At 42.3% G+C, this 13,539-nt stretch overlaps 1 protein-coding gene and 1 non-coding gene across 5 annotated transcripts in view; both read right to left on the bottom strand.

The window, feature by feature from the left end:
* ARHGEF37 (Rho guanine nucleotide exchange factor 37) overlaps positions 1-13,539 on the bottom strand; it is a 58,436-nt gene that overhangs the window by 38,963 nt on the left and 5,934 nt on the right. For 3 of the 4 annotated variants that reach the window (XM_053567312.1, XM_053567314.1, XM_053567315.1), the window contains exons 2-3: positions 3,142-3,335; positions 630-753 (exon numbers count right to left, since the gene is read on the bottom strand). In XM_053567312.1, coding sequence (XP_053423287.1) covers positions 630-753; positions 3,142-3,324 — 307 coding nt within the window. In that variant the 5' untranslated portion in view covers positions 3,325-3,335. Of the gene's footprint in view, positions 1-629; positions 754-3,141; positions 3,336-6,667; positions 6,767-13,539 lie in introns of all 4 variants that reach the window. The other variant, XM_053567313.1, reaches the window with a different exon arrangement.
* On the bottom strand, positions 4,839-4,978 carry LOC128569462 (U4 spliceosomal RNA). The gene has a single exon (XR_008375398.1). It is a non-coding gene; the product is annotated as a U4 spliceosomal RNA (small nuclear RNA).

Genomic DNA, 13,539 nt, shown 5'->3' with positions numbered 1-13,539 from the left:
GATAGGAGAAGAACAAGGAGACAGGTTTGAGGGTCACACCCAGCCCTCCCTTCTTCATGCTCTGGTCATCTTAACCTTTTCCTCATCTCTCACCTGGGCCGCAGGAAAGCCCCCAACTGGTGTGTCTCAGCTTCCACTCTCACCACCCTGTCAAAATCTGCTGTCCCCAACAGCCAAAGCAATCCTTAAAATACCTAAATCAGACCATGTCATAACTGTTCATTGGCTTTTCACCACACTTAGAATGAAATCCCAGCTCTCTATCCTGGCTTGTAAGGCTCTGTGTATCTGGTCTCTGCTTGCCTCTTCTATCTTATCCCTTCACTAATTCTCCTGGAGCCACATCAACCTCCTGTCTGTTCTTCAAACAGTACAGGCTCCTGTCTGCCCTGGAACCTTTGCACAATTAAATTCCCTATTACCCTCCAGATATTTTTAAGAGATAAGATTGGACTAAATATCACTTGAAGCCCCTGATGGCTCTGAGCTGCTGTGTTTCAGAGCTCCCAAAATAGACTTCCATTGTGCTGCATGTTCCTGGAACTCCAGAGACAATTCAACGATGACCACTTGCTGAAGACAATTCCACAGGAGTCTAAGACTGACAATTCCCCAAGTCTTTTGCTTACCAATTAGGTACACTTGTTCCTCTTCATTGGAGGCTGTCTCTCGCAAATCATTAAGAAATCTGCTATTCACCTTGATGATACCATCAATGTTTGAGAACAGGACATCTAGATCTCCCTGTGGCAGCTGGAAGGAAGAAAGAAGCTCGAAGTCACTGTGAGTTTGGTGGAGAGGCTGTTATTTGTAGGTCTTGGAGAGCAGTAAGTAACACTCACATTATCAAGGTCTCAGTGGCATTTTTGTGTTTCCAAATTTTATAAATTAGGTATTTTCATTACTCTACAAGAAGAGAGGAAGAGATAGGGTACTCAGCATGGAAGGAAAGCTGAATGAGGGTTTTATCCTAGGTTGCTGCCAACTACCATTTTTCTTCTCTTAGTTTTCTCATCCGTCATCTGAAGGTGGGAAGGTAGACTTCTTTCCAGCTCTGACATACTTGGTGCCTACCACTATGACCTCAAGATACAGCCCAAACTCCAGTTCCAGGCTGGGGGCAGTGGCTCACACCTATAATCCCAGCACTCTGGGAGGCTGAGGCGGGTGGACTGCTTGAGCTCAGGAGTTCAAGACCTGTCTGAGCAAAAGCAAGCTCTTGTTGCTATTAAAAATAGAAAAAATCATCTGAGCATGGTGACATGCACCTGTAGTCCCAACTACTTGGGAGGCTGAGGTTGGAGAATCACTCGAACAGGAGTTTGAGGTTCCTGTGAGCTAGGCAGATGCCACAGCAGTCTAGCCTAGGCAAGAGTGAGACTCTGTCTCAAAAAAGAAGAAAAGAAAATGAATATATAAATTCCAGCCCCTATTAACCAGGCTATACCATTGTTAAAAAATATACCAGCCTCAGCAAAAATGAGACCCCGTCTCTACTAAAAACAGAAAAACTAGCAAGGTGTTATGACAGGTGCCTATAATCCCAGCCTACTCAGGAGGCTGAGGCAAGGGGATTGCTTGAGCCCAAGAGTTTGAAGTTGCTGTGAGCTGTGATGCCACAGCACTCTACCCAGAGCATAGAGTGGGACTCTGTCTCAAAAAAAAAAAAAAAATGCATGGATTGAAGTGGAACACATTATTCTTAGTAAAGCATCACAAGAATGGAGAAGCAAGAATCCTATGTACTCAATTCTCATATGAGGACAGTTAATGACCTAGTACATGCTGGGGGGTGGGGGAAGAGGAGAGGGGAGAAAGGGAAGGAGGAAGGGAGGTGGGGGAGGGGAGAGCAGACAGAGGGAAGGAGGGAGGGGTGGGGGAATGGAAGAGCAGAGAGAGGGAAGGAGGGAGGAGGAGTGGGAGGGCACAGTGTGTGACACACCTTTTGAGGGTGGGACACAATTATAAGAGGGACTTTACCTAACAAATGCAATCAATGCAACCTGGTTCTTTATATCCTCAGTGAATCCCCAACAATAAAAAAAAAGAAGAAGAAGATATTGAGAAAAAAATATGCAGGATACACATACATATCCATATATACACACACATACACATATATATGCAAGCACACGGACAAATATGCTGGACACATTCAGGTGAGAATGCTAACTGCAGAACAATATCTAGAGTATGCTCTTGTTTTTGTCAAAATAAATAACAATATATGTTTGTTTAATGGCTATAGAAAAAAATCCTAATTTATGAAGGATGAAAAAGAAGAGGTCCTTTGCCTTCTAAATTACCTACTTTAGTATTTTATTCATTCAAGAAACACTAATTAGAAGTCCATTATTTATGTCTCAAGATGGGGACATGCTGTATAGTGAACTAAGTAGAATGTTCACCCTTACGGAGCTCACATGCTAAGTGTTGAAATTTTATAGCAAGAGCCTATATTATTTCTGAAACCAGTAAAAAAGAAGATGTAAAAAATGAACACCGTAATAGAATTCCATCATAGTGACAATTTCTCCATGTCGCCACCTGGCAAATGAGACCATTAGAATGTAGGTCAATTTAAGCAATCTATTCTAAACATGAAAAGGGCTTGCCCATTTAATTCTTGGACGTGATTATTCCTCTCCCCATTTAGCAGAGGAGACACTAACATTCTTTTTTTTTTTTTTGTAGAGACAGAGTCTCACTTTTATGGCCCTCGGTAGAGTGCCATGGCATCACACAGCTCACAGCAACCTCCAACTCCTGGGCTTAAGCGATTCTCTTGCCTCAGCCTCCCAAGTAGCTGGGACTACAGGTGGCCGCCACAACGCCCGGCTATTTTTTGGTTGCAGTTCAGCCGGGGCCGGGTTTGAACCCGCCACCCTCGGTATATGGGGCCTGCGCCTTACTGACTGAGCCACAGGTGCCGCCCGACACTAACATTCTAAGCCATTAAAAACCTAAAGGCCACATGGCCAATAAATGGACGTCCTGGGACTTACATCCAGGGCTGTCAGATTCCACATCCATCATGCTTCCTTTCCATCCAGCCTGCCCCAGGAACAAATGTGAGGTCTCAGCAGCTGGAACTCACGTTTGCTCCTATAAAGACAAGCTATGAGTGACCCCTCCAAATACCTGCTGGAGGCGGCTCCTGATGTCGGCACAGAGCCGGAGCATGTGCAAGTAGGAGACCTCGGTGTCCATGAGCTCCTTCACAGCCAGTTTCTGATGAAGCAATGATCGGTCCTCAGAGACCTGACCTTCCTCGTCTGGACTCCCTGACCTGGAGGACGGCTCAGCTGCCCCATGATCGGCCATGGCAGAGGGCTCTGGGAAAAGCAAAAACATCCCAACTGACTTCCAGGGGCACTACTGGAACATAATATCTTCAATTTAAAAACAACTATCCATCAGGAGGTCTAAAAACATTTTTATCTGCAACTAGAGTGAAGATGAACTGTGATTAGCATTGTGAGCAATATCTGACCAATATTAAAAGGTAGACTACAGCTCAGATAATTCATTTCCCAGAACTCAATGTGCTTGCCTGGCTTTTCTTCTATTTCCTCCCCAGCTCTGGACCCAGATTTCTTTATGTAGCTCAGATTAAGTCTCTTTCACCCTCTCTCCCAGTGTCCCTTCTTTTATACCTCCCCACCCCATTTAGGGGCTCTACTACTCAACACCTGGGCTATTTCCACAGGCTCCGGGATCATCTTTCCTAATCCAGACCCCTCTCTGTCCCGATGCCACCACACCCATTCTTCCTGAACATGCTTCTAGTTTAAACTCCCTGAGATGAAGCTGGTGATCATAATATGCCCTGCTAAAAGACTAGTAGCTCCCTGCTACTCAGTGGTCCAGCCCCAACCTCATTTTCCCCATCACAGACTGTCCTCCAGCAGAAAGGGAGCTGAGAGCTTTTCTCCAGGTCTGCACTGGAACTTCTGCCTCGTGTCGTGACACCTGTTGTGTCCCCTCCAAGGGGCTGCTGTGAGCTATAATGCCACAGCACTCTATTGAGGGTGACAAAGTGAACTCTGTCTCAAAAAAAAAAAAAAAGAAAGAAAAAGGAATTTCTCCATACAAACACACAAACACAAAGAATGTGGACAAGAATGTTTGTAACAGGAAATTAGAAATAGTCCAGATGACTATCAACAGGAGAGTGGATAAATAACTTGTAGTAAAATCACACAATTATATCACTAAATTCTGAATAGTGAAAGTGAAAAAAACTATAGATGCACGTATCAACATGAATATTCCCACAAATATTGTGAAGGAAAAAAAGCAAGTCTTAGACGGGTACGTAGGGTATGATACTATTTTTTTAAGTTTAAAATACATAAAACAATGCTGGGTATTGTTTAGTGATACATATATATGTAACACAGGTATTAAAATTTTCAAGAAACTGAATAGCAATAAATTCAGGATAGCAGTAACCTATAGAAAGGAAAGCAGAGGAATGGAAGAGAGTATCAAGGAAATCCTAATGTTATTTGAGACTTCTTTTAATTGAACTTTTTATTTTGAGATCATTATAGATTTACATGCAGTCATAAGAAATACACAGAGAAGTTCCATGTACCCTTTGCCCAGTTTTCTGTAGGGTAACACTTGCAAAACTATAATACAAAATCACAAACAGTACCTTGACCTTGATACATCTTGACCTTGATACAGCCAAGACACAGACAATTGCATCCTATCCCTCACGTTGCCTCTTCATCCTTTTCACTCCAGCCCCCAACCCTTGACATCCTTAACCCATCCTTAACCCTTGACAACCATGAATTTTTTTTTCTTCCCCCCCCTTTTTAATTTAGTCTCCATGGATAATGTCAAAAATTGCCAATGCTTATTATTTTTCAAGTTGTGATGGCGGGATTTGGGGGAAAGTTTTCAATTAGTAATAATTGCGCCTCAGCTAAACCTCACGGCTACAATACTGCCACTGAGAAAAGCTCATACCTTTTTTCTACTTCTATGATTGTATCACTTCAAGAATGTCAGGTAAATGGAATCATACAGTATATAAGCGTTTAGAACTAGCTTTATCCATTCACTATAATTCCTTGGAAACTCATGTAAGTTGTGTATTTCAATGACTGTAGTTCTTTCCTTTTTATTGCTAAGTTTCTGAGATGTTTTATTTGTTTAAAAAACTGAAGCAAATATGCCAAAAATGAAACAAAGCTAGGAGATAAGTACATGGGTATTTGTTATATTGTTCTTTGTTATTTTCTGGATGGTTAAAATACCTCATAATATTTAAAGTGGCACACGTCCCACACAACCTTACACTTGGGTTATTTGTGGCTATGCTTGTTTTCCTGGCTAGACACTAAGTTCCTAGAGGCAAGATGTATACCTATTCATCTTCCGTCCTCCTCTGTACCTCACAATACCAATGATTAATACATATTTTCAGCCCAGTGTTGTGGCTCATGCCCATCTGTAATCTATTTGGGAGAATGAGGTGGGAAGATCACTTGAGGTCAGGAGTTCCAGCTCAGCCTGAGCAACATAGTGAGACCCCGTCTCTAAAAAAAACAATAAAAAAAAATCAGAAAACTTAGTTGGTTTTATACTCCTGTAGTTTCAGCTACACAGGAGGCTTAGACAGGTAGATTACCAGAGCCTAGGAGTTCAAAACCAGCCTAGCCAAGAAAGGGAGACCTTGTCTCCACAAAAAAATATAAAAATTAGCCAGGCATGGTGGCACATGCCTGTTGTCCTAGCTACTGGGGAGGCTAAGGCAGGAGGATCACTTCAGTCCAGGAGTTTAAGGCTTCAATGAGCTCTGATTACACCCCTGCACTCCAGGCTGTGCAACAGAGCAAGACCCTGTCATCTAAAATAAATAAAAAACTAAAAACTTTTTTTTTTTTGCAGTTTTTGGCCAGGGCTGGGTTTGAACCTGCCACCTCCAGCATATGGAGCCGGCACCCAACTCCTTTGCACCACAGGTGCCACCCTAAAAACTTTTTGTTTTTTGAAACAGAGTCCTCAAGCTGTTACCCTGGGTAGAGTGCTGTGGCCTCATTACAGCTCACAACAATCTCCAACTCTTGGGCTCAAGCAATTGTTTTGCCTCAGTTTTTCTATTTTTAGTAGAAACAAGGTCTTGCTCTTGCTCAGGCTGGTCTTGAACTTGTGAGCTCAAGCAGTCCACCCACCTTGGCCTGCCAGAGTGCTTGGATTACCGATATGAGCCTACATGCCTGGCTTAAAAGATAAAAACATTTAAATTTTAAAAATTAACTTTAAAATACACATTTGCTAAATAAATGGTTCTTATGGATGTTTTAGTGGTTGCTGACGTTTCTGTTTTGGGCCATAAACATCAAACTTTGGATCAGAGAGAATGTAAACTGGGTGTCTGGGGAGGGCAGGGTTGCTGAGGAGGCAAAGGCCCAGACAAATCCTGGGACGAATCTATCTGATGCACCACTCTATTCTAGTTCCAGAGCTCTTCCTGCTGTCTGCTCTTCTGTCCCTGGCCTGAGTCACAACATTTCCTACCTTGTGCACAGCTTCGCTAGAAAGACCCCTGTAGAATTTCAGGAAGGCTATTCAGGTTCCACAACTCAGAACTATTGCTAGATAAACAAAATCAGAAGTAATATTTTACAGAGAACTGCTAAAAACTTACATTAGCATTAATTTGCACTTAGGTTAATGGCAATCTAGAGCCCCAAGCAGGCTGCAAAACCTCTCTGTAACAGCATTTTGTTATCCCTTAGTTTAAAGCCTGTGTAACAAAAAGAAATACATTTTTATTCCTTTAAAAATATCGTTTTTTATTTTTTATTTTTTTGCAGTTTTTTGTAACTTGATTTGATCATTACACATTGTATACAGGTCTACAAATATCACATGTGCCACAAAGGTATACATAGTCACAAAGCAATTTTTTAAATAGTATGAAAAAATAAACTACTTGTTAATAACTTTTTTTTGAGATAGGATCTCACTATGTTTCCCAGGCTAGTCAGGCTGGGCTCAAGAGAGCCTCCCACCATAGCTGTGATTACAGTATACTATCACACTGAGCTTACTAATAAATTTTAAAAAGGAAAAAAATCATATATTACGTAGCAATTAAAAAGAATGAAGAGTCAGGCACACCTGTAACCCTAGCACTTTTCGTGCCTGGGGTGGCCTCTCTTAAGGCCAGGAGTTCAATGCCAGCCTGAGCTACACAGCAAGAGCTTGTCTCTACCAAAAAAAAACAAAACTTTGCCAGGTGTGGAGGTGCCTGCCTATAATCCTAGTTGTTCAAGAGGCTGAGGCAGAAGGATCTCTTGAGACCAAGAGTTTGAAGTTGCTGTGAGCTATGATGACACACAGCACTCCAGCCCAGGAAAGAGAGAAAGACCCTGTCTCAAAAAAAAAAAAAAGAATGAAATACAATTGAGCCATAAACAACACAGGTTTGAACATCACTGGTCCACTTACATGCAGATTTTTTTTTACCTCTGCCACCCATGAGATAACACGACCAACCCCTCCTCTTCCTTAGCCTCCTCAACATGCAGATGGCAAGGTGGAAGACCTTTCTGATGAACCACTTCCACTTAATGAACACTAAATATATTTTCTCTTCCTTATGATTTTCTTAGTAATATTTTCTTTTCTCTAGTTTAATTTATTGTAAGAATACAGTGTCATACCCCAATATGTGCATTAATCTACTATTTATGTTATCAGTAAGGCGTCCAGTAGACATCACGGTTAAATTTTGGGCAAGTCAAAACTTATACGTGGAAGGTCTACACCTCAACCCCCATGTTGTTCAAGGGTCAACTGTACTACAACATGAACGAATCGTAAAAACATCATGATAAACCAAAAAGTCACAAAGGACCACATATTTTTATGATTCTATTTATATCAGATTTCCAGAATAGGTAAATATAGAGACAGAAAGTAGATTAGTTGTTGCCTAGGGGTAAAGGGGTAGGGAATTGAAGTGTGGGGCTGAAGGGTACAGGGTTTCTTAGGGAAATGATGAAAATGTTCTAAACAGATTGCGATGATGGTGGCACAAGTCTGTGAATATACTAAAAACGATTGATTTCTACACTTTAAATGGGCAAATTATGTGGTATGAATTATCTCAACAAGGCTGTTACCACCAATATTATATAATATAATATTCTGGCAAGGATGTAGAGAAATTGGATCTTTCTGGTGGGAATGTAAAATAGGACAGCCATTCTGGAAAATCATTTGTCAGTATTTTAAAAAACAACTTACATGCAACTCAGTGATTGCACCCCCGGGCATCTACCCAAGAGATAGAAAACTTTGTTCACACAAAAACCTGTATGTGAATATTCATCAAAGCTTTATTAGTAATATTCAAAAACTGACAAGAACGGGCGGCGCCAGTAGCTCAGTGAGTAGGGCGCCGGCCCCATATGCCGAGGGTGGCGGGTTCAAACCCAGCCCCGGCCAAACGGCAACAAAAAAATAGCCGGGCGTTGTGGCGGGCGCCTGTAGTCCCAGCTGCTCGGGAGGCTGAGGCAGGAGAATCGCGTAAGCCCAAGAGTTAGAGGTTGCTGTGAGCCGTGTGACGCCATGGCACTCTACCCGAGGGCGGTACAGTGAGACTCTGTCTCTACAAAAAAAAAAAAAAAAAAAAAAAACTGACAAGAACAAAAATGTCTTTTAATACCGTATTCCTCAACCCTCAGGCCATGGCCTGTTAGGAACTGGGTCGCGGTGGCGCCTGTGGCTCAAAGGGGTAGGGCGCTGGCCCCATATGCCAGAGATGGCAGGTTCAAACTCAGCCCTGGCCAAAAACTGCAAAAAAATAAATAATAAAAAAAAAGGAACTGGGTCGCACAACAGGAGGTGAGCCATGGGCAAGTGAGGGAAGCTTCATTTGTATTTACTGCTGCTCCCCGTCACTCATATCACCACCGGAGCTCCACCTCCAGTCAGATAAGTGGTGGCATTAGATTCTCAGAGGAGCGTGAACTCTACCTAAACTATGCATGCAGGGGATGTGGACTGCGCTCCTTAGGAGAATCTAATGCCTGATGATCTGAGGTGGAGATGTCATGTGCTTGTATCATCCCCGAATCATCCCTACAACACACCCTTGGTCAGTGGAAAAACTGTCGTCCATGATATTGGTCTCTCATGCCAAAAATTTTGAGGGCCACTGTTTTAATAGATGAATGGTTAAAAAGCACTATGGTACATCCTCACCACCGAATATTTAGAAATAAAAAGGAATGAACTCTTGATAACAGCAACAATTCGGATGACTCTCAAGGGAATGATGCTGGAAAAAATATGTGGAAAAGATAAATATTCTCAAAGGTTATGTACTGTGTGATTCCATTTCATAACATAAAATTATAGAGATAGAAAACAGATTAGTGGCTGCCTGGTTAGAGATGTGGATGGAGAGGGGGTGGGTGTGACTGTAAAGAAATAGTAACAGAGAGAGCTTTGTGGTAATAGAAGAGATCTCTTTTCTTTCTTCTCTCTCTCTTTCTTCCTTTTTTTTTTTTTTTGGAGATAGAGTCTTTCTCTGTTACCCAGGCTGGAGTACAGTGGCATCATCATAGCTCACTGCAGCCTCAGACTCCTGGGCTCAAGGGATCCTCCTGCCTCAGCCATCTAAGTACTTGGGACTACAAAAGCATGCCACCAGACCTGGCTAATTTTTCTTATATTTTGTAGCAATGGAGTCTCGTTACATTGCCCAGGCTGGACTCGAACTCCTGGCCTTAAGCAATCTTCCTACCTGTGGGAGGGCCTCCAAAGGGCTGGGATTATAGGCATGAGCCAGCATACCCAGCAAGTTCCATATCTTAATTGAGGTAGTGGTATACAAATCTATACAAGTGATTAAAAATGGGATAGACCAATCATACGCATACATTATACCAATGCTTATTTCCAGGTTTTGACATTGTGTAGTATTTAATAAGCTGTAACCCCTGGAGGAGTGTGGGTGAAGGGTCTACAGGACTCGCTATACTATCTTGCAACCTCATGCTGATACGTAATTATTTTACAATAAAAATTTAAAAACAAAATATCATACAGATGCTCCTTGCTTTACAATGGAGGTTATACCCTTATAAACCCATTGTAAGTTGAAAATTCTGTTGTAAATAAAAAGTTTAGGTACATTTACTACACCTAATCTACTGAATATAATGGCTTAGCCTAGCTTACCTTAAACATGCTCAGGACACTTATACTAGCACCCAGTTGGGCAAAAGCATATAACATGAAGCTTATTTTATAATAGTAAAGTGTTGAATATCTCATGTAATTTGACTATTGTACTGAAAGTAAAAAAACAGAATGGTTGGGCGGCACCTGTGGCTCAGTCAGTAAGGTGCCGGCCCCATATACTGAGGGTGGCGGGGTTCAAACCCAGCCCCGGCCAAACTGCAACCAAAAAATAGCCGGGCGTTGTGGCGTTGTGGCGTTGTGGCGGGTGCCTGTAGTCCCAGCTACTCGGGAGGCTGAGGCAAGAGAATCGCTTAAGCCCTGGAGTTGGAGGTTGCTGTGAGCTGTGTGAGGCCACGGCACTCTACCGAGGGCCATAAAGTGAGACTCTGTCTCTACAAAAAAAAAAAAAAAAAAACAGAATGGTTGTATGAATCCATGTTGCTGTCACATCTTAAAGTTGAAAAACCCTAAGTAAGGGACTGGCTGTAGAGCTTAAGTTATTCACTGTCTTTGTAGCATTCTCAGGACAAATACGGTTTACAAGCCTGGGAGAGCAGGCTAGGTGCCCTCATTCCATTTCCTTGCCTGACCTGATAAGGAAGCTTGTCTCAGAGAACACATTGAGGAAAATGTGGCTTTCCTTAAGGCAAGGCAGGTGCCTAGACAGTACCGGAAAAAGAATCTGCACAGTTCAGTCCATACTCATTCCTGGGGTCTCCTTCATGCCTTGTAATAGGCAACTAAGAACAAAAATCAGTCGGGCACATAGGTGGTGCTAAAATTATCATTAAGACGGGTGTGGTGGTTCATGCCTATAATCTTAGTACTCTGGAAGGCCAAGCTCATGAATTCAAGAGCAGCCTGAGCAAGAATAAGACTCTGTCTCTACTAAAAACAGAAAAGCTAGCAAGGTGTTGTGGTGGCTACCTGTAGTCCCAGCTACTTGGGAGGCTGGGGCAAGAAATCACTTGAGCCCAAGTGTTTGAGGTCGCTGTGAGCTATGACACCATAGCACTCTACTGAGAGTGACAAAGTAAGACTCTGTCTCAAAAAATAAAATAAATCATATCATTGAGGCAGGGAGCATGGTGGCTCACCCATCACTCTGGAATGCTGAGGTGGGTAGATTGCTTGAGGTCAGGAGTTCGAGACCAGCCTGAGCAAAAGCGAGACCCCACCTCTAAAAATAAGCAGGGTGTTGTGGCAGGTGCTTGTAGTCCCAGCTACTTGGGAGTCTGAGACAAAGAGGATCACTTAAGCTCAAGAGTTTGAGGTTGCTATGAGCTATGACGCCATGGTACACTACTAAGGGTGACAGAATGAGACTGTGTCAAAAAAAAAAAAAATCATCGAATGTTCTCTACTTAATACTTCTACACTAACTTATTGTTTCTGACTCTAAGGTAGGTTAAAACTGAGTTAATTCTCTTCTCTCTCTTCTGTTCTCCCTGGCACAAAGGGATTTGGGCATTCACACATTCATTCAATGAGTATTTGGAGCAGCTGTAACATGCCAAGCATTTTGCTGGATTCAGAGAATACAAAGAATCAAGAGAAAAATGGCTCTACAATAAGGAGAGGGTAGTCAAAATATCTGACTATTTGCTCTAGTTTCAGTCCACTAGAAGTAGAACTACCTAAGGTAAAACATTACGTACAATTAATATGTGCCAACTAAAAACAAAACTTAAAAAAGATTAAAGACATCCTCATTATTTCATCAGTTTCAAGACAGAGGAAGGGAAGAAAGCAAAGACAGAGGAAGTCACAAAGTAAATGATAGTGCAAACCTAATTCTGACAATTAGAAGAAATAAATGAAGAAACAAAACTAAGCAGATCCTTGAGGGAAATGAAACCATCATCTGAAAGTTCTTTCAGAAGACGAAATGTCCAGGCAGGAAAAGCTGAGCATTCATTAGCTTCCTCAGCTGCCCACCTCAGGCTTTAGAGGGTGGCAATTTAAGCATCTAAGGGGAAAAAAGCAAGTAAGACCTTTAGTCTCAGCTTCTAGGGATGGCTCATGAAAGGCTGTCAAAAGTGAAGTTCAAGCTTCACGGAAGCAAAAGACCCAGACGAAGAGTAAAGAGAGAAACACCTATAGAAAGAAGATGGCCACATAAGGACCCTGGTTAATGAATCTGGTTTATACAGATGGGTACAACAGTCAGGAGGGCGAGGCCTGTACAAAGAGCTTCTAGAACTCTAAAAGACAGAAGGATCTGGGATTGACAAAATTATAAGGATAACCTCCAAAGCCCTGTCCCTACTGTCACTATCAAGTATATTTTAAGATTCATGTTCAGAAAAACTAAGAGATAGGCACACTGTTTGATGGCCTTGCCTTCCTCTTCTTAGCCCTAAAGATTGATTGTGAGAGACACTGTGAACACTGGGAGTCCAGGCCCAGGAGCCAGATAAAACTGCTTTCAAATTCTGATTCTGCAATCAACTGGCTGGCTTTCCCAAGATACTTATATAAGGATTGTTATGTGATTTCATAAAAAATAATCTATGTGAAATGTTCAAAAGAGTGCCTGGTGTGGTAAGCTCTCTATAATAGTAGCTGTTATTTTTTGTTACTATTATTGTTAAACTGGAAAGGGTAGCATACCATTGATCAGATGTATGAAGAAGTTGTCTAAGGACGCTTGGCTGATCTAGATGCATCCCATTCAAGCAGATGGCAAGAACAGTTAATCATGACAATAATAAGTAATAAGAACTATGCAGCAGAGCCTGCCTAAGAATGCTGCTAACACCACAGAAATAGAACTGAGAGACTAGGAGAGAGATTGAGTCCTGATGATACGGTATTACTCAATACAGGCATGATGGAGACTGATTCTCTTTTTTTACTTGAGCTCCCACTCTCTTTTTTTGACATTTCCATTCCCCATCCCATTTTGGCCTAAGCCACTCTGAGTTGGGTTTTTGCCACTTGATGAAGACAAATCAGTTTTAGGCCTTGGAAAGGGAAACAAAGATCACTTGGAGTCAGCAAGGGTTATTAAAAACAAACAGGTTCTTCCAGACTATCTTCATTCCCTTATTGAAAGCAAACTAGGGCAGTGCCTGTGGCTCAGTGAGCAGGGCGCTGGCCCCATATACCGAGGGTGGCGGGTTCAAACCCAGCCCCGGCCAAACTGCAACAAAAAAATAGCTGGGCGTTGCGGCGGGCGCCTGTAGTCCTAGCTACTCGGGAGGCTGAGGCAGGAGAATCACCTAAGCCCAGGAGTTGGAGGTTGCTGTGAGCTGTGTGACGCCACAGCACTCTACCGAGGGCAATAAAGTGAAACTCTGTCTCTACAAAAAAAAAAAA

This window comes from Nycticebus coucang, chromosome 17 (genome assembly GCF_027406575.1).
Source record: "Nycticebus coucang isolate mNycCou1 chromosome 17, mNycCou1.pri, whole genome shotgun sequence".
Classification (NCBI taxonomy): Eukaryota; Metazoa; Chordata; class Mammalia; order Primates; family Lorisidae; genus Nycticebus; species Nycticebus coucang.
This window is presented reverse-complemented; position numbering and strand designations above follow the sequence as displayed.